This window comes from Microtus oregoni, unplaced genomic scaffold (assembly GCF_018167655.1).
Source record: "Microtus oregoni isolate MIOR12 unplaced genomic scaffold, Mior012 000029F_ref0000214, whole genome shotgun sequence".
Lineage (NCBI taxonomy): Eukaryota > Metazoa > Chordata > Mammalia > Rodentia > Cricetidae > Microtus > Microtus oregoni.
The window spans coordinates 22269167-22291183 of NW_024543088.1; the positions used below are offsets into that span (position 1 = coordinate 22269167).

At 40.5% G+C, this 22017-nt stretch overlaps 2 protein-coding genes across 2 annotated transcripts; one reads left to right on the plus strand and one right to left on the minus strand.

Annotated features, from left to right (window-relative positions):
- Positions 1–4585: 4585 nt before the first annotated feature.
- LOC121465087 (putative monooxygenase p33MONOX) lies at positions 4586–5560 on the plus strand. The gene has a single exon (XM_041678270.1). The coding sequence runs from the start codon at positions 4646–4648 to the stop codon at positions 5558–5560; it is 915 nt and encodes a 304-aa protein (XP_041534204.1). The 5' UTR covers positions 4586–4645.
- Positions 5561–12045: 6485 nt separating this feature from the next.
- On the minus strand, positions 12046–12984 carry LOC121464823 (olfactory receptor 2L13-like). Its single transcript, XM_041677914.1, has one exon. It carries the CDS (start codon positions 12982–12984, stop codon positions 12046–12048), a length of 939 nt encoding a protein of 312 aa, XP_041533848.1.
- Positions 12985–22017: the final 9033 nt, after the last annotated feature.

Sequence of the window (22017 nt, forward strand, 5' to 3'; positions counted from 1 at the left end):
ATGGATTTTACAGTCAATTTTGTTATATGTATATGTATTTCTGATCTTGAATAAGGTGTTGTGATTGTGTAGTTCATTTTTAAAATGTAATGTATAATAGGAAATAGAGGTTGCTAATGGATAATCATCGATGATGGTAAAGTTTGTAGTCATGTTACTTAGATTTTCTAGATGTATAGAGATATATTTCAGATAGGCATTCTTCATATCTCTCAAAGGCTACTGAATATGGCATTTAAAATATTTTAATAACTTAGGACTTTTCATGACAATGAGACATGTCTGCTCCTGGTGGCACCAATCTATTTCAAGAGGAAGATGAGCATTGAAGAGGCTCATTATGGAGTTTGATAGCCATTTGGGCAAGAAACTGCTCTTGCCTGGACTGATGCATAAACTGGACACAAAGAACCCGCAGAGAGAGGACTGCTGAACTTGCCTAAAGGTGAGATGGTCTTTCGGGGTTCATGACTCATGAAAGAGTCTGCGAGACATTCTGCAGGACACAGCAGATAGTGACTGAACTGTCTTTGGAATTTCCTGCTTCATGGAAATGTCTGCTGGATACTTTGGGCCTGAAGGCTGAAGATGGATGCCCCAACGGTACAAAAGAACTTTGGGTGACTGTCCAGGCAGCGAGATGTCTCTGTCATTTCTAGAGTTTTCTTATTTCTTGTTTACTTAGGTAGTATTATACCCTTCTGGAGTCTTTGATGGAGTTGAAGAATGAATAGATAGTTATAGTTTTCCTTAGTTATGATAAAAGATAAAATAGATATAAATATTGTAACTGTAATTCTTGCTTGATAACTGTTTTGCTATATGTAATTTTGCTATGTTAAAGTTAAAGCCTTCCTTTTTTTGTTTAAACAGAAAAAGGGGAAGTGATGTGGGAGTGCCATATATCAATCTGTTGATTTCATTGGTTAAGCAATAAAGAAACTGCTTGGTCCTCATAGGTGGGAGGAGTAAACAGAACAGAAGGCTGGGAGAAAGAAACTGAGTCAGGAGTCGCCATGATTCTCCCACTCCAGACAGACACAGGTTAAGATCATTCCTGGTAAGCCAGCTCGTGGGCTACACAGATTATAAGAAATGGGCTAGTCCAGGTGCGAGAGTTAGCCGAGAAAAGGCTAGATATAATGGGCCAAGCAGTATTTAAAAGAATACAGTTTCTGTGTAATTATTTCGGGTATAAAGCTAGCCGGGTGGCGGGAAGCAGCCCTGCCACTCCTTATTACAACATAAGAGTCTTGAAAATCAATAACAAACAAAATCCATATTCAATGTACACAAAATAATAAAATTATTTATTACATATTTATAATAAAATTATTATTCTATAATAAAAATTATGAAAACATTAATACAATAAAAACAAGAATAACAAAAAATAGTTCAAATTATTTAATCTAAGATCTGGTTTTGAAAAATGCAAGGAAGATTGATAGAAACTTTACTGGATTAACCAAATAAAAGAAAGGGATGGCAAAAATTAACAAAATCAGAGATAGAGAAACATTACAATAAAAAACTCAAAGTAATGTAAGTGAATACTTTAAAAACTTGTATTCCAATGAGTTAGAAAACCTAAAGGAAATGCATTAACTTCTAGATTCATCCAAAACCACCAAAGTCAATAAAAAAGAGACAAACACTTTAAACTGGCTAAACAAATAAGGAAATTGAAACAGAATATACAAAGAACTCAGGAAATAAAATCAGCCAAACAAAGCTTACTCCCCTCCCTTAAAAACATTGAGAAAACAAACGAGCCAACTAAAAACTAGGCTAAGGATCTGAGCAGACAGTTGGCAAAAGAAGAACTAAAAAATACTAGGAAATAACTTTTAAAAATATTCCATATCTTTAACCCATGGAGGATGAAAATTCTAACCATATCAAGATTTCGTCTTACCCCCATGAGAATGGGTAAGATAAAAAAAAATTATCTTGATAAATACTGATGTACATGTAAGGGAGGGGGAATACTTAGTCATTGTTGACAAGAACACGGAGTAGTACAATCACTGTGGAAATCACTGTGGGGAAGTCTCAAAAACCTGGAAAGTGATTTGTCATAGATCTGTACTTCTCCTTGGAATATATCGAAAGCACTCCATATCGTACAGCATATATACTTTCTCTGTCATGTTCATTGCAATCATATTCACTATAGCTAGAAAATAGGAGGAGCCTCGATGTCCTTGAAATGATGAACAGAAAATGAAAACGGGGTTTGTATATAGCAGAATCCTATACAGCTGTGAGAAAACAATGAAATTTGGAAATAAATCGATGGAACCAGAAAAATGTAATACTGAGAGAAGTAACCCAGATCCAGAAAAACAAAGATGTCATTTATTTGTCAATCTTGGATCCAAATTTGTACATTTGAGAATAGTTTGAAGCAACTCCAGATACCAGGAAATTAGAAGGGGAGCTTGATGGGAGGGGAGAATGGGAACTATAAGGGCAGAAGTATAACAAAGGGGAAAGGGAGAAATGCGGGCGATCTTAACTAAGGAGTCAGGGGATGAAGGTAACACAGAGGAGATGGAAAAAGTGGAGTCAAATAACATAAAGGATATATTTAAAGAGTCATGTTAAAAATTTATATGAAGCATTTACCTAAAATATGTGTTAAAGCCCCAATCCCCATGGACTTCTACTACTCAGGTGCAGATCACAGCAGTAAGAATAGGTAAGTAACCCACCTGCCAGCTGCACTACCCTAGTCTCTAGATTCTGTTCCCAAATTCCCATGCCACTACCAACCACTCCCACCTCATCACAAGCCTTGAGGTCTGTCCACACCCTCAACCACAGGGAGCCCCCATTGCTCAGATACAGGCCACACCAGTCATAAGAATGGATCCAGGCCATATAGGTCAGAAAAATAGATACAGGCCCTACCTATCAGAAAAACAGTCCTCCTGCTGCACCAAGGTCAAGATAACTGACAAAGGACCAGCTCCTAACTTGGATAGATATTCTCTCACAGGCCTGAGGCAGTGAACTCCATAGGAACAGGACTGAGACAGCGAACTCCACAAAAGCAGGACTGAGCCAGTGACCAGAGCAGGCCTGGGACAATGAACTCCATGTGAGCAGAAGCAGATCCAGATCAGGAAAAATTGCAGAAGCAGGACTGGTCCAGCAACCTAGGCCAGAGCCAGCCTACGACAGAAAAACTTCACAGAAGCAGGTACAGGGGAACAACCGCCAGAGCCAGAGATTGCTGCTGGTACAGGCATGAATCTGGGACCTCCAAGGGAGTAGACATAAGCCAGGTTCTCTACGGATCTGGGCATGAGTCTGGGACCTCAGAGCAACTAGGCCTGAGGTAGGACCTCTGTGGGTCTGGGTGTGAGTCTGGAACCTATGAATAAAGATCAAATTGAAGGCCAAAATCAATAAAATAGAAACAAAGAGAAAAATACAAAGAACTAATGAAACAAACAAGTGGTTATTTTAGAAAATCAACAAGATAGACAAAACTAACTAAAAGACCAAGTAAGAAAATCCAACTTAAGAAAGTTAGAAATGAAAATGAGGATAAAACAATGGGCACTGGGGAAATCCAAAGAATGATAAGGACGTATTTCAAAAACCTGTACTCCACAAAATTGGAAAATCAGAAACAGACAATTTTCTTGATAGATACCACTTACCAAAGTTAATCAAGATGAAATAAACAATTTAAATACATCTATAACCCCTAATGAAATAGAAACAGCCATTAAAATCTCCCAACTAAAAAAAATAGCCCTGGGTCATATGGTTTTACTGCAGAATTCTACCAGACATTCAAAGAAGAGATAATACTTATGCTCCTCAAATTATTCCACAATACAGAAACAGAAGGAACATTGTCAAATTCGTTGTATGAGACCACAGTTATGCTGATTCCCAAACCACACAAAGATACAAGGAAAGGGAATTACAGATCAATTTTCCTCATGAATAATGATACTGAAATACTAAATAAAATACTTGCAAACTGAATCCAAGAACACACCAAAACGATAATCCACAAAGATCAAATAGGCTTCACCCCAGAGATGTAGGGATGATTCAACATATGAAATTTGTCAATGTAATTTACCACATGACCGAACTGAAAGAAAATATCCACATGATCATCTCATTAGATATTGAAAAAGCCTTTGACAAAATTAAAAACACTTTCATGATCAAAGTCTTGGAGATACCTAGAAAACAACAGGCAGACCTAAACAAATGATTACTGGGCTGAGAAAGAAATCAGGTCAACAAGCACCCTTCATAATAACCACAAATAACATAAAATATCTCGGCATAACTTTAACCAAGCAAGTGAAAGACATGCATTATAAAAACTTCAAGTCTTGGTCGGGAGAGTGAATTGCTTTGCTCAGCTCCTCAGCCTCTTGGGCCATTTGGAGCCTCGGAGCCTCTTTAGCGCCGGAGTTCGGGCCGCAGGCAGCTGGCGAGCAGAGCCTCTGGATGGAGTCTTCCTCGGAAGCTTTGCTAATTTGCAGCAGCTGGGCAGTGCTCCTCATTACCATCTGTCTGTCCGCATAGTTCAGCGTCATTTCATTGTGGTGGCAGGTACTCTGCTCCGAATTCTGTATAGAAAAAGCTCCTGGATCCCAGTCTTTCAATGGCTTTGAGACAACCAGAAGTGCCTGCTCTTGCGTCCAGTGGGCCTCTAGGCAAGATGTCCCTGCCCATCGGGGTGTGCCGCCGGGCATTCAGCTATGATGATGCCCTAGAGGACCCTGCGCCCATGACTCCTCCTCCATCGGACATGGGCAGCATCCCCTGGAAGCCAGTGATTCCAGAACGCAAGTATCAGCATCTTGACAAGACAGAGGAAGGAGCGGCCAGTGTCTCTTCCCTTGCTGTGACTTCATCAACAGCCACTGACAGTTCAGACAAGGCCCCTGTGGTGAAGGCCAAAGCTACCCATATCATCATGAATTCCCTTATCACAAAACAGACCCAGGAGAGCATCCAGCGTTTTGAGCAGCAAGCAGGACTGAGAGATGCTGGCTACACACCCCACAAGGGCCTCACCACTGAGGAGACCAAGTACCTCCGAGTGGCAGAAGCACTCCATAAACTAAAGCTGCAGAGTGGAGAGACAACAAAGGATGAGAAGCAGCCTGCATCGACCCAGTCCACCCCGAGCAGCACCCCTCACTCCTCCCCTAAGCAGAAATCCAGAGGCTGGTTCCCCTCTGGCTCTTCCACAGCTTTACCTGGCCCGAATCCTCAAACCATGGATCCTGGGAATGGAAATGACAAGAACTCAGTAGACAAGTGGAGCCTCTTTGGACCACGGCCCCTGCAGAGGTCTGACTCTGCAGGTTTTGCCATCCAGGCTTACAAAGGTGCCCCGAAACCCTCTCCTATGGAGCTAATGCGTGCCCAAGCCACACGAGTAGGTGAAGATCCAGCAACCTTCAAGCCGCCTAAGATGGATATCCCAGTGGTAGAAGGGAAGAAACAACCACCTCGGATCCATAATCTCAAACCCCGTGACCTGAATGTGCTCACACCCACTGGCTTCTAGAATGCTTTCTGTCCAGGGTCTGTGGTTTTCCCTGGGCTCTGATATAGGAGTTACATAGTTAACTGGAGGCCTGAGTGACATTGTGCAGATTGTCCTTGTGTGCAACCATTTTGCACTGCTTTTAGGTTGGTAGAATATGTCAGTGGTGCTGAGTGACCTCACCTTTTTTTAATCACTTATCCTAGGGAAGGACTTTGACCCTTGCTCTCCTAGATAAATAAGTGCTGGTGTGCTGGATTCCTTTTCCTTGATCAACATGGGCAGTTACAAATCATGATAGAGGTGCCCACCAACTCATCTGGACAGCCATGGCTTCCTGACATGCTTTTTTAGCCTTGTGAGTAGGCCTGGACTTGTCTGAGAGACCACACTTGGCAGGACCACAAGTTCTTTGTCTTGATTAGTCCGGTGTACACTTTGTCCTCCTGGGCCCCCGTAGTTGAAGGCCTACTTACTTGCTGTGTCACAGAACAAACACTAGTCTCACATGGCCTCTTTTGCACTTTAACAGGAAATTAATTGAACTGAGTCTACTGGTTTCATACTGATGATTTCCCCCTCCACCCCACTGGAGATTGAATCTAGGGTCTTGCTCTACCAAGTTAAGTTTCACCCTAGTTCCTGGATCTTAAGCTTTTCTTAGTTATGTGTGTTTTGTTTTATGAGACAGGGTCTCGCTATGTAGGCTTGGCTAGGCTGGAACTCACTCATTAGACTCAAAGAGAAGATCTACTGCCCCTGCCTCCCTGTGCTTGGATTAAAGGCATTCACCACCACAGCCAGCTAAAACTTTTGTTAGAGATGATAAGTACAATTGGATTATAGTCTTCAGGTTCACCTGAATTTGGTGTCACCTTATTCTGGTAACTTTGAGACCATTTTCCACCAAGTTAGCCTCATCTGTTCGGTAACGCATCTTACTGAGGAGAGGAAGCAAGAAAACTGCTTTTCTCTCTTCTCATTGTCCACAGGTCTGCTGGTCTTGGACACTGTCACAGCTGCTTGCTAGATCATTTTAGATAGTAGTCTGTTTACATAATAACCTTCTCACAGGGAAGCTCTGGAGTCTCAGATTGTTGTAAAAATTAATTTATTTGTGTTATCTTGTATTGACAATAAAAATCTTTACTACTTTCTCAAAAAAAAAACTTCAAGTCTTTGAAATAGAAAATTGAAGATAATTTCAAAAGATGAAAATATCTTCCTTGTGCAGACACCAGTAGAATTAACATAGTAAAAACAGCCATCCTACCAAAAGCAGTTGACAAATTCAATGCCACCCCATCGAAATACCAGTATAATTTTTTACAGAACTTAAAAGATCAATATTCAACTTTATATGGGGAAAAAGAATTGCTAAAACAATCTTATACTGGTGTGAGAAGTCCTTATGTATATGTGTTGCTTTTTTAAATCAATTGATAAAGCTGTTTTAGCCAGTGGCTTAGCAGAATGGAGCTAGGTAGGAAAACTAAACTAAAATCTGGGAAAAAGAAGGCAGAGTCAGTAAGAAGCCATGTAGCCCTTCCAGAGACAGACACCAGATGGAACTTTACCCAGTAAGCCACAGTCATGTGGCAATATACAGATTAAAGAAATGGGTTAATTTAAAATATAAGAGTAAGACAGAAATAAGCTTAAGCTATTGGCCAAACAGTATTGCAGATAATATAGTTTCTGTGTGATTATTTCAGGTCTGAGCTGTCAGGAATGAACAAACAGTGTCCCCCAACACTATGCAATAAAAGAACTCTTGAGGCATCCCTGATTGCAAGCTATACTACAGAGTTGTAGTAATAAAAACTGCAAGAGGTATAAAAACAGACATGTTGATCAATGGAATCAAATAGAGGGTCCAGACATATATACATGCAACTATTGACACTTGATTTTTAATAAAGAAACTGGAAATATACAAGGCAAAAAAGAAAACATCTTTAACAAATAGTGCTGGTGTAACTGGATATCTGCATGTAGAAGAATGCGAATAAATCTGTCCTCGTTGCTCTGCACAAAACTCAAGTGGATCAAAGACTTCAGCATAAATCCAGGTACACTAAGCCTATAGAAAACAAAATGGAGAATAGCCTTGAACACACTGACACAGGAGACAACTTCCTAAATAGAACATGAATAACACAAGCATTAAGAATAGCAATTAACAAATGGGTCATTGTAAAACTGAGAAACTTCTGTAAGGCAAAGGGTGTCATCAATTAGAAAACACAGCAACCTACAGAATGGGAAAATATCTTCATCAACACAACATCTAACAAAGATCTGATCTCCAAAATAAGTAAAGAATCCAAGAAATGTGATGTTCAAAAAACAGATAACCCAATTAAAAATAGGGTACAGATCTAAATAGAATTCTCAATAGAGGAAACTCAAATTCCCAAGAAACTCTTAAAGAAATGTTCAACATACTTAGCCATCAGGGAAAGGCAAATCACCTTACACCTGTCAGAATGGCTAAAACCAAAAACACATGTGACAACCCATGCTGGAGCAATGGAGGTGTGGAACATGGTGGACACTCCTCTGTGGAGTCCCAAAAATGTGAGCCTATTTCCACCTTGTCTGATGGTAAGAGAGTTTGGAGGTTGCTGAAAATTATTGACAACAATCAGAGCTACAGGATGTAGTTACTTGGCTCTTTTGACATTAAGATGGCATATACAGGTAGATCTGCTCCATCCTGACAGATGGTCAGGATATGCAAGCATATTTCTGCTCTTTCTTTTCTAATAGGAGGTTGCCTGGGGAGTGGCTGCTTTTATGACACTTGGTTAGTATGGCTTTAATGCCTAACAAACAGAATACCAATGACTTGATCTCTCAAAGTGTTAAAGCAATTAACTGTTTGAGTTATTCTATCATATTAAAGAAGTCTTCTGTTGCCTTCTTCCTCCTTTTGCATTGGAGTATAAAAGTGTATGGAAAAATTAAACACGAGTGATTTCAGTTTTCACTGGAACTCCTTCCAGATACTATCCTATGATTCAGTTTTTATTATTTTTACTCGTGTCTCTATATTCTTTACTAACTTTTCTGATCCTCATGTCCCTACCCTTGCCAGTAGTATTTTTGTGGAGAATGGTCTTCTACACTCCTCAACTGCTGGTGGAAGTGCATACTTGTACAGCCACTTTGGAAATCAATATGAGAGTTTCTGAAAATATTGGGAATTAATTTACCTGAAGATACAGCTATACCACTCCCAGGAATATACCCAATGGATGATCCATTCTATCACAAGGACACTTGCTCAACTATGCTCATAGAAGATTCATTTATAATAGCCAAAAATGAGAGACAAACTAGATGTACCTTTATTGAAGAATGGATAATAAAATATGGTATATTTTCACAATGGGGTGTTACTCAGTTGTTAAAAACAAGGTCATCATAAAATTTGCAGGCAAATGGCTGGAACTTGAAAAAACTCCTGAGTAAGGCAACCCAGACTCAGAAAAAAAAGCATGCCATGTATTCACTTATAAGTGGATATTCGCTGTAGAATAAAAGATAATCATGCTACAGTCCCCAGACCCAGACAGTCTAAGTAACAAGACACAGCACTCTAAAGGGACATGTGGCTCTCCCAAGAAAGGGGAAATAGAATAGATTTCATGCATGGTCAGGGGAAGGTGTGGTTGCAAACAGGAGGGGTAGGTGTCCTTCCACTTGGGGCCTTGCCTGGTTATAAAAAATGAATAGTTCAGGTTATGTATCCCCCACTAATAGTAGTGTTTGTTAGGATATCTCTCACAGATTCCATAGAGTTTCCCTTACACTAGGTTTCCAACTCAACCCCCCAAATACCCCCAAATTCCATTACCTGGTCCCCATAGGCTTGTAACAATATCATAATGAAAAACGTGTTTATTCCAACTTCAAAGGTCCCCATAGTCTGAACACATGATTTCTGACAAAGAAGCCAAAATTATACAATGGAAAAAGGAAAGCATCTTCAACAAATGGTGCCATCATAACTGGATGTTTGCATGTAGAAGAATGCAAACAAATCTGTCCTTATCACTCTGCACATAACTCAAGTCCAAGTGGATCAAAGATCTCAACAAAATTTCAGTTACAGTAAACCTGATAGAAGAAAAAGTGGTAAAGAACCTTGAATGCATTGGCACAGAAGACAACTTCCTGAATAGAACAACAGTTGCACAGACACTAAGATAAACAAGTAATAAATGAGACCTCATGAAACTGAAAAGATTCTTTAAGGCAAAGGACGCTGTTAATAAAACTAAACAGCAAGCCGGGCGATGGTGGCGCACTCCCAGCACTCGGGAGGCAGAGGCAGGCGGATCTTTGTGAGTTCGAGGCCAGCCTAGTCTACAAGAGCTAGTTCCAGGACAGGAACCAAAAAGCTACGGAGAAACCCTGTCTCAAAAAATCCAAAAAAAAAAAGAAATAAAACTAAACAGCAGCCTAGAGAATGGGAAAAGATCTTCACCAACCCCACATCTGGTAGATGACTGATCTTCAAAACGTGTAAAGAAGTCAAGAAACTTGATATCAAAAAACATATAATCTAATGAAAAATGGGCTACAGATCTAAACAGAATTCTCAATAGCAGGCATAAATGTCTGAGTGACACTTAAAGAAATGTTCAGCATTCTTAGGCATCAGAGAAATGAAAATGAAAATGAGTTTTTGATATTCTGTCTTATACCTGTCAGAATGTATCAGACATAAAACATAAGTGACAACTCATGCTAGAAAGGATGTGGAGCAAGGGGAATACTCCTCAACTGCTGATGGGAGTACAGCTGCTTTAGAAACCAATCTGGAAGTCTCTCAGAATATTGGGAATCAATCTACCTCAAGACCCAGCTATACCACTCAGACATATATCCCAAGGATGCTCAACCACACCACAAGACCCTTTCTCAACTATGTTCATAGCAGCATTATTTATAATAGCCAGAATCTGGAAACAACCTAGATGCCCCTCAATCAATGAATGGCTAAATAAAGTGTAGTTCATTTACACAATTGAGTATTACTCAGCTGTAAAAAACAATGTCATCAGGAAATTTGAAGGCAGATACTGAAAGTAGAAAAATCCATCCTGAGTGAGGTAACCCAGACCCCAAAAGACAAGCATGGCATGTACTCACTCATAAGTGGATATTAGCTATAAGGTAAAGGACAACCATGGTATAATCCACAGCCTCAGATAAGGTAGGTAACAAGGAGCCTATAGTCTACAACCCCAGAGAAGCTAAGTAATAAGAACCCTAAGAGAAACATACATAGATTCCCCTGGGAAAGGGAAATAGACAAGATCTCCTGAGAAAATTGGGATCAGGGAAGTAGAGGAAGAAGGAAGAAGGGGAGGAGGAGGAGAGAAGGGGATGGGGGAGAAGAACTAGAGGGAACAGGATAGCCGAGATGGGGGAAAGAATAGAGATGAAAAACAAGAAAAGAGATATTGTGATTGAGGGAGCCATATCACAATGATAACCCCAGCTAAGACCCTAAGCAATAATAGAGAGGGTGCCTAAACTGGCCTTGCCCTGTAGTCAGATTGATGACTATCTTAAATATCACCATAGAGCCTTCATGCAGCAGGAACTGATGGAATCAGTTGCAGATATCCACAGCAGAGCACTGGGCTGAGCTCCCAAAGTCCAGTCGAAGAGTGGGAAGAGTAAGAATACAAGCAAAGAGGTCAAGCCCGTGATGGGGATGCCCACTAAAACAGCTTAACTGAGCTAATGGGAGTCCGCCAACTCTGGCCTGACAGTGAGGGAACCAGCATGGGACCAAACTAGGCCCTCTGAATGTAGGTTACAATTGTAAGGCTGGGGCAGGCTGTGGGACCAATGACAGTGAGACCAGAATTTATCCCTGCTGCTTGTACTGGCTTTTTGGAACCTATTCTCTTTGGAGGAATACCTTGCTCAGCCTAGATATAGTAGAGAGGGCTTTGGTCCTGCCTCAAAGCAATGTCCTAGACTTTGTTGACTCCCCACGGGAAACCTTACCCTCTCTGATAAGTAGATGGGGGTTGCAATGGAGGGAAAGGTTAAGGAAGTGAGAGGAGGGGAGGAAGTGGTAACTGGGACTGGTATGTAAAATGAGAAAAGATAGTTTTTTAAACAATTAAATAATTAATTAATTAAAAATAGAATGAAGGCAAATATTTGAACAAAACAATAAATTCATGTTAATTTTATAGAAACATGCCAATATCAGCATATTACAATAAACACAGGAAGTATATCTCATGTTGTGTTAGTATACTAATTCATTGTCTAATAATTGTCATTAAAGTAATTGACTATAATGTTATAATTAAGCATGTGAATAGTAATACTAACATCTAATGAGAAATGTATTATTTAAACTTAACTAGTAATGAATCACCAGAAAGGTATGATATGCACGGCACACATAATATTTCCAATAGACAGCCCTTCTCTATAACATTCTGCTAAAAGGAGTAGAAAGGAAATGATCAAGTTTTGGTGGAGGAAATTGTCCCAAAGACTCTTGTCATGGCTCCAAGGACCTCCTTATTCCTCAGGCTGTAGATGATGGGGTTCAGCATGGGGGTGAGGATAGTGTAGAAGACAGCCAGAGTCTTATCTTCTGTGGGAGAACGGAGGCTCCTAGGTCGAAGATAAGTGTAGACAAAAGGTGCATAGTAAAATGTCACCACAGTTAAGTGAGTTGAACATGTAGTGAAGGCCTTTTTCTTTCCCTCTTTTGAGCGCATATGGAAGACAGCAAAAAGAATACGTCCATAGGAAGCTGTGATGCCAAGAAAAGGAAGTAGGAGAAACAGGCTTGTGCTCACAAAGACCATGTACTCATAAACCCAAGTGTCCATACAGGCCAGGGGAAGCATGGCTGGGACATCACAGAAGAAATGGTTAATGGACCTGGAATGGCAGTAAGGAATGTGAAGGGCATAGACTGTATGTGCTAAAGAGTTAATGGAGCCAAGTGTCCAGGACCCTATAATCATCTTCAGGCACATCATTTGGCTCATGCGAATGGGATAATGAAGAGGGTGGCAAATGGCAACAAAACGGTCATAGGCCATGGAAGCCAGGAGCAAACCCTCGGAACCTGCCATAGTCAGAAAGAAAAAAGATTGCATTCCACAGCCTAGGAAAGAGATGGTTTTCTGGCCAGAGAGGAAGTTGAATGCCATCTTGGGAACAGTGGCAGAAACATCCATCAGGTCCATAAGAGAAAGTTGACTGAGGAGAAAGTACATGGGGGTGTGGAGCCTGGGATCCACACGAATGAGGTGGATCATTGTTGAGTTGCCAAGCAAGGCCACAAGGAATATGGAGATGATGAGCAGCAAAAGCAGAAGGCCTGTTTGGTTTTGTGGAAACAACCCCAACAAAATGAAATCACTTGAGCTCTGATTCAATTTCTCCATGAAAATATGTTGCTGTATCTTTCTTGAAAAAGAAACTTATGAGCAAAATATACTTATCAGATGAAATAGGACAAGAGACTAAAGAGGAACGGTCTTGTAGTGAATGCTTGCACCGAATTGCTCTTCCTGCAGCACAGCCCTTCTGTTGAAATGATAAAGTGGTTGAGAAAGAAAACAGAGAAATATCACCCTTCACAATAGCCAGAAATAACATAAAATATCTTGGGCTAACACTATCCAAAGAAGTTAAAGACCTGTACTACAAGGACTTTAAGTCTTTGAAGAAAGAAATTATTTTGAAATCTGAACTGAATGTTCCTTGCATCTTGCCTCTGGCCAAATTCTCAATTCAGAAATATCTCTATGGCTTTATCAAGGGTGGCAACATGAGTAAAATAGCTCACAACCTTCCCCCTAGACAACTCTATGCAATGTAGATCATCAACTGACCTTATAAAACTAAGGAAGCCTCTAACTTTTGTATCACATACTTTCTGGCTCTGTTCCCATAATTGGATATACTGCAAACAGATCTCTAGGATCTGCTCCTTGGTGCTCTTCCTCTCAAATTCTCTAATAAATTGTTGCCTTTCTTGAAAACTCTCTCCACTCCCAATTCACTGTTCTGGTATTAAAAGGTTTGTGTGCTCAGATCCACACTAGTGATAAGATGATATTTGTGTGTACTTTCTCCATAAGTAGTGCTTTGATTTTTGCAAATTTTACAGATATTAATTGAATACACACTCCTGGAGGTCAATGGCAGATGGCCTGGTATTAGCCACCCTTGGGGCATAGACGGGTTTTTAGATTAGCTGACTATGCAGGATATGGGATTTGTACAATCTCTTTTATAACAATGATATTCTTATATCTACAAGACAAGGATTATCTCTTCAGGAACAGCTCCGAGATAGGAAAGCACACTATGGGAATGTATAAGACTACAGCAGAACCTTTGTCTACACGGGGGTGTATGACAAGCAAGGGAATAGATGGGTTAATGTTGACGGACAAAGAATGTTATCTTATACTCTGAATATTATGAATAGGCTTGCTAAATCCCAACCCCCATGGTGTCTGCTGCATAAGAAGGTACAAAAAAATATATTTCAGCAGGTGCAGAAGCTGTTAGTCATATTTGGTCACTAGATGAGATAAGGAAAGGGTTAGAAAGAGGAAGGGCCATGATAGCGATAATGAGATAGAAACTTTCTCTTCCTAAGATGAAACCACTTGTCTGAGGCTTACGTTCCCAAGGAAAAGATTTTCTCTTCTAAGGATGCTTTATGTCTAACACCTGTCTCTGATAATATGCTTTTCTTATAAATTGCTGATGTGACTAAAACAGGATTTCATACTGTGCCAACTACTGATACATGACCTTATTATTTTTTCTTTGTTTGAATACTATATAAAACATGAATTCAGTAAAATCACAGCAGATTCCAAGCACTCTCTTGTGTGTTGTGTCCGTCTGTCATTTGCCGAACTTGTGCCTTCCTGTGTACAAAGCCCCTGCTTCTCCCTTTGTCTGAGTGGCTCCCCTGAGCTAGTCCGTGGCAGGCAGAAAAGGAATTGGGATCTGATCTGAATAAAATGCTAGAACAGGGAGAGTTATGTGCTCTTAGATTCTAGACCTCATACCAGATGCTCTTGTTCAGAAGGGTGCCGTGAGTACCGTGCAGAGAAGACTAGTCACAGGGAATAAAATATCTGGCGACGTATCTGAATTTAGAAACAGAGCCAAACATTCCACAAAACCACTGACACCTGGGTACATTAGGACAGTGCAATACCTACCTGGTCATAGGTTCCTGTCTGATGATTCTCTGATGTCTACACCCTGGTACAGCACTTACGCAGAGCAGACTCTCAATATGTGTACCTGTTGAAATGAATAAAGGATTATCCTTAGAGATGATAGAATACAATTGTTCATACTGAAAATATCATTTTAAAAGTCAATCTTCTAGATTCCCTTAGGGGCACTTTCTTTACATCCTTTATCACAGGTTTAGCTGGAGAGGAAGGAACATTCCAGTCATCCCATGGGGAGATGTTTCCAATATCCAGCTTTGGCCACAGAATCCGCACTAAACTTACACATCATAGGTTTGATTTCTACAAAAGGAATGCACAGATGTGTGCTGCCAGATCACTTTTCAATAGTTCATAAACATCTTTGAAGACAGTTAGAGCAGAAATTATTTTGTTTCCAATGTTTAGAAACTATAATTTAGGCATTAGATAATAGGAAACAGCTGTTTTCAGGAGGCCAGATACCTGGAACTTAAAGTGTAAGATCCAAGGTCAGAGCTATTGGTGACAAGATGATTTCAATATTGGGTGTGGACTTTACTTAATACAGAGTCACAGAAAGAATTTTTCTATTGATTATATTGTAACTTTAAAATCTTGGAGTGAGTGCAAGGCAGATATAATGTGAGTCTAAAAACCATAGAGCTACTTAAAACTCTGTCATGAAGAGTTCTGTTATATATGACTGCTACAAATTCAGGATGCTAATTAATTTTGCCAAAGTTATAGGTATATAAACACAACACAGACACACACCAAGAAGTGTGCAGAGCACAAGAAAAAACAGGGAATTGAATATCAGAGTCTGTGCTTAGTCTTAATACTTCCCCCCGGACACCCAAGAACACGAAACTCAGTGAACTGTCTGAATTCCGTACATATTAGGTCCTCCAAAGGTGTCCATCTCTTTCCTCCATTCCACATCTAACTTTTCAGAAAACTCAAGACCACAGAAATTCAGTCTCTTATATTTATGGTCATAACTTCTAAAAATAGCACATTGTAGAATTCAAACATGTATACATCAGTTCTCTTTGTATTTTAGACTAACATGAAAATCATAGCTCTAGAATCTTGCCTAACTATTCCAACCTAAACCAACTATGCTCATAATCTCTTATGGAATCAGCTTATACATGTATTTTAAGTTAGTGTTTGTATTAGTAAGAAAAGGTACCTTTACAATTACAGCCATTCCCTGCAGAATGTCTCTGTGGGTCTTGAGAAGTCTTCAGCTCCCCTCTTTGTTCACATTCCCTACCAGTTATACCACAAGATTATCTCCCTTTGCAGTGGCCCCAACTGAAGGCTGAAAATCCGCTTCTTACACAAGAGCCCCTTCTTCCACCAAAATACCAGGAAAGAAATTTTCAGGAATTATATACTAGTCATAATTCACGATGAAACCATGAGCAGATCATTAAACCCTTCTGAAATATGTACAAGCTCATTGCTCAGGTAAAACAGCATTTCTTGATAATTATTTTTAAATAAAATAGAAGAGATTTTAGATGTATTTCAAATAGATTATATTGCTGAAAAACAGAATGGCAAATGCTGTATTTTATATGCACAACCTTGAATCACCAAGCCTTAGATGTTCTTCTTTTTCCTCTAATTGATCCCTCATGTCTAAATCTACAGAGACAGAGCCTTGGCCATTCCTCCTGACTTGGATGCTGTGAGGTAGCTCAGTTCTGAACTTATAGAAATAATTACATGGCAATCGCCACTCCTACAATCACAAGATGCTTGAATTAAGGAGAACATGATTTCAGAATGTGACTTGAGAGATGGAAAGTTAGAAATGTAAAGAATTTTATATACATATAATAGCCCCTCTTTATTAAGTGTAGGGTCCCAAAGGGATCCAAACTGATATACTGAAAGATGGATCTAGATCGAAATTCTACTTTAGTCCAGGGCTGATGCAGAGATCTTGTAGTAAAGTGGATATTAAGACACAGGGTCGTCCAGGCTGACAGATCCACCACTGATTAAAAAACAAGTTGATCAAACTTCAAAACAAATGAAAGATTGTGACCTAATCTTTAAATTTTCTACTATTTGAGGGATGTTCCAGGAGCTAACAGGGGGAACATATGCTATTTGCATGCAGAGTGTCTGCAGAAGCAGGAATGAGGTGATGCGGTCTTACTATCCTACTCAACCCATAGTAGGGTGATTAAGGAACATTTAGATTATTTAAGATATTATCTGTGCCCCAGGACTCATTATAGAAATAAATGAGTTTGTTATTTTTCAAACTTTCTTTATATTTATACCTTGTCTTTCACATCATGCATCTCAATCCTATTCATTTCCTGTCCCTTTGTTTCCACCCTCTGCCCTTGCGTCCTCCTACTCCCAAAAAAATAAAATTTAAGAAAAAACAAGAGAAAAGTCTCATCATGGAAGCTGTAGTGAGACACAGTGAGTCATTCAGTAAACCTTTTCATCCATATATCTTTACATGAAAGTCTTCATTGCAAAGAGTCATTGTTCTGGTTTAAGGCCTCTGGCTTCTGATACACTGTTGATCCTGGGTCTTCCCTGGAACTCCTCTTGGCTATTGTGTTGTTGCCCTGTATCATACTTCACTTTAGATCTGCAGGACTGGTCCCTTCACATGCTCCAGCAGATCACAAAAGGGGTGGATTTGTGGTAGGCCAACTCATAACCTTGGTTCTTAACCTGGGTAGTTTCAGGGTTAGTCAGCCCACCAGCTCTCCCCCAGCATTGACCACCAGGGTGAGTTCTCCAGCAATGCCCTGGCTACTTTACCCCTTGTAGAGATGAACTGGAAATAAGGCCAATTCTCCTGCTTTCACCACCTCAGAGTCAGCTCTACCACACCTACACCTTCAGAGCCAGCTCTACTATGTTGCCCAGGTGGGGGTCAGGACCTGTTTTCCTCAGTAATATGGCTGGTAAGAAAGCGGTTCAAATCCCTTGTCTGTCACAGGCAGCAAGGGGCAAATGATAAGGGGGCATCTTTCCCCCACCAAGCAACCACGTGACAGTTAAGTGGTGGGGACAACCATCGCATGCTCAAAACTTTGGGGCTGGCTCACTCACACCTCCGCCAACAGGGTTGGCTCTCTTATGCAGCAGAGCCTGCTCTGCTAAGGACTTTGGCTGGTAAAAGGGAGGGTTCAGCTCCCTTGTCAGTTGCAAGTGGTAAGGGCAAGAGGGGAGGGTATCTTTCCCTCAACTCCACCATCAAACTGCAGACATGGGAGGTGGGACCAGCTATCCCACTTTTATGCCCTCAGGACTAGCTCAGCTCCACCCTGTCTACAGGATCAACTCTATTGTGCTGCCCATGCAAGGCGCAGGGCCCTTTCTCCCAAGTTCTGCAGTTGGTGAAGGGTTGGGTCAAGTCCCCAACATGCTGCAGGTGCCAAGGTGTGAAGAGAGGAGGGCCTCTTTCCCTCACCCATACCACCACATGACAGATGAGAGGGAGGGACTCTACCTCCTCTCCCATCCTCACCCACCCCAGGGACAGCTGGCTCACGCTCCTACAAACAAGGTCAGCTCTATTGTGCTGCCCAGGTGAGGTGTAGGACCCTCTCTCCTGAGTGCTTCAGTCAGTGAGCAGCAGGAGCAGTTCTCTCTAATACTGCAAGGTAGTGAGGAGCAGGCTCAAATTTGTATGTCCCTATCCTCTCAGCCTTTGGTGATATCAAAAGCCATGAACATTAGGATAGTAAGTGGCTGCATCAGGGCCATGAACACAGACATCAGCCCCTAGTAGCAGACCAGGCCCAGATATTACCATGGCCCTGTATGAGATTCAAGCCACCCACCTCATCCCACTCATCACCACATTCACCTCTTCAGATATGCCTTTGTTTACAGGAAATGAACCACTCTGCCTCTCTTCTCTCTCTGTCTCTATCTCTCTGTCTCTTTCTATCTCTCTCTGTGTGTCTCTCTCTCTTTCTCCAGTACCATATATAATACACACTCATCATAAGAATGCCTGTCTTCCAGGTGCCACAAGACACCAGACTGGCTCATGCTTTCCCCTTGGAGCCCAGGACAGACTGCCCTGGGCCTGTGTGTGGATCTCTTTTCCCACTCAGTACTTCATGGCTCTGGGCAGGACCATGCTTCCTCCTCAGAATTTGTTATTTAATGACTTTGTACTTGATAAATATTATTCATGGGAGTGATGGGGTATAAATTTTTACCAGTTACTTCTAATCTTTTGATGTTACTAGTGGGAAATTCATAAATGCAAATGAATGTTTATTATTATCTTTTATGGATAACTTCTATACCTCCCCTTTATGCAGAGTGGTACTGATTGTGTTGCCTAGAAAGTCCACACAGACCAATCAACTCTCAGTTTCTTACCATGCATATATGGTCTGTATGTAACACTGAGATATTCCTGGAGAAAAGGTCAAACTTGGATGATAGACCTTACTTCCAGTTTGTAGTCTATAGTAGTTCTTGTCATGTCAATGTTTCTGTAGTCTAGAAAGGAATTTCTATAAATTCTGGCAACTTTTATCTCATCTACACATCAAGGTACTTTCTTATACCTTTATTCACCCACAAAGGAGTAAATATGGTAAGAAATCATTGCCAGAGAGAATTCTTGTTCTGCTAAACTAGGTATCAGTCTGCATTATTGTAGTAGTGGGGGTGGCAGGGCTCTTTCCCGCCACCCGGCTAGCTTTACCCAAAATAATTACACGAAAACTGTATTCTTTTAAACACTACTTGGCCCATTAGTTTTAACCTCTTATTGGCTAGCTCTTACATATTGATCTAACCCATTTCTAATATTCTGTGTAACACCAAGAGCTGGCTTACCAGAAAAGATCTTAACCTGCATCTGTCTGGAGTGGGAGAATCATGGTGACTGCTTGACTCAGCTTCTTTCTCCCAGCATTCTATTCTGTCTACTCCACCTACCTAATTTTCTGTCCTATTAAAGGGCCAAGGCAGTTTCTTTATTTAACCAATGAAATCAACACAAAAGAGAAGACTCCACATCACCTTATTTTGCACTGTTCAGCACTGTGTGTGCTAATTTTGGGGGTGGAAGCTTCACCTCAGCACTTGGCATTCATATATCCAATGAGTCTGAAATGTTTGGATGAAAGCCACAGCCCAGTTCTTGGCATCCATCTATCTGAAGAGTCTGGAATGTTTTGTGGAAGACACAGTCCAGTTCCTGGCATCCATAAATCCAAAGAGTCTAGAATGTTTGGGTGAATCCACTCCAATCCCTCTCCCCTGGGAATTATCTCAGTCCAGACTCCACCCCTGAGAAAGCCCACCAAATGCTGACCCCTCACCAAAAGTGCTCAAGACTACTATCACAGGGAATTTAAACTGCCCCACCCCCAGAGAACAAACACATGGTTTTCTGGTCTTCCTTTCTTGGCTCCTCTCTGGGGAGCTGGAAGGCCATCTGGGAGCATTGGTATCCATTAAACTTGGGCTGTTTCTAATTCAGTTTGATTTGGTCTGATTCAGATTATTTCATTGGTAGAGAAACTTATCAGGGTACAGAAATTTTTCATCTGGAGGTCCCATCAAGGGACTGTTTTTCTCACTGGCCCAGGGACTTGGGAAGAGACAGCAAAAGTAGATCAGAAGCTAAAAACCTGACCAAAGAGATGTGGGCTTCTCCCCATCTACTGGCTTTCTCAACTTATCCCATCCCAGTTTGTACCCAAGCACTCCTTTCAATTTGTGTGGTCTTTAGATCCACCACCACAGCATATTTCAGGAAGGAGAGGATCTGAGAGCCAACTCCAGTGCTGAGGGGACCTAAGAGAAGGCAGAACAAGAAAAGAAAAACAAGTACACAGTTAGCCACAGGAAAGATCAGACCAAGCAATTGAGACTATCCTGGCCACATTTAAAGGAAGAGATGGGCAGGAGCCAATGCAAGAATTCCTCCAAAAGCTGAAAAGCAACATGATAACACCAGAATCCAGTGATCATGCAACAGGAAGACTTGAACACCATAATCCAGAAGAAGTAGAAGAAATTGACTTTAAACATAACATTATGAAAGTGATAGAGACCATTAAACAGGATGTGAAAAACTCTTTGAAAGAAATGAATGAGAAGATTAACAAAAAGTTAGAAGAAATGGATAAAACCTTCAAAGATACCCAAAGAAAAGCAATCAAACAGGTAAAGGAAACAGTTCAAGACTTAAAAACTGAAATGGAGGCAATGAAGAAAACACAAACTGAGGGTTGGCTGGATATGAACAATATGGGTAAATGAACAGGAACTACAGAGACAAGTATAACCAACAGAATACAAGAGATAGAAGAAAGAATCTCAGACACTGAAGATACTATCGCAATAATAAACACACTGATCAAAGAAAACAGCAAATCCAACAAATTCTTAACACAAAACATTCAGGAAATCTGGGACACCATGAAAAGACCAAACTTAAGAATAATAGGGGTAGAAGAAGGAGAAGAATTACAGCTCAAAGGCCCAGAAAATATATTCAACAAAATTATAGAAGAAAACTTTCCCAAACGAAAGAAGGATATTCCTATGAAAATATAAGAAGCATACAGAACACCAAATAGACTGGATCCAAAAAAAAAAATCCCCTTGCCATATAATAATCAAAACACAAAACATACAGAATAAAGAAAAAATATTAAGTGCTGCAAAGGAAAAAGGTTAAGTAACATATAAAGGTAAAAATGTCAGAATTACGCCTGTCTTCTCTATGGAAACCATGAAAGCCAGAAGGTCTTGGATAGATGTGCTGCAGAAACTAAGAGACCATGGATACAAGCCCAGACTACTATACCCAGCAAAGCTTTCTTTCACGATCAATGGAGAAAACAAGATTTTCCAGGATAAAAACAAATTTAAACAATACATAGAAACAAACCCAGCCTTACAGAAAGTACTAGAAGTAAAACCACAAACTAAGAAAACCAACAACACCCATAATAAAACAGACCCTCAACCAGCACAACTCAAAGAAGGGAAACACACAAACTCTAACCCCAAAAATAAATAACCGGAGTTAACAACCACTGGTCATTAACATCACTTAATATCAATGGACTCATTTCACCAATAAAAAGGCACAGGTTAAGAGAATTGATACTAAAACAGGATCCAACATTCTGCTGTTTAGAAGAAACACACCTCAACCACAAAGACAGATATTATCGTAGAGTAAAGGGTTGGGAAAAGGTT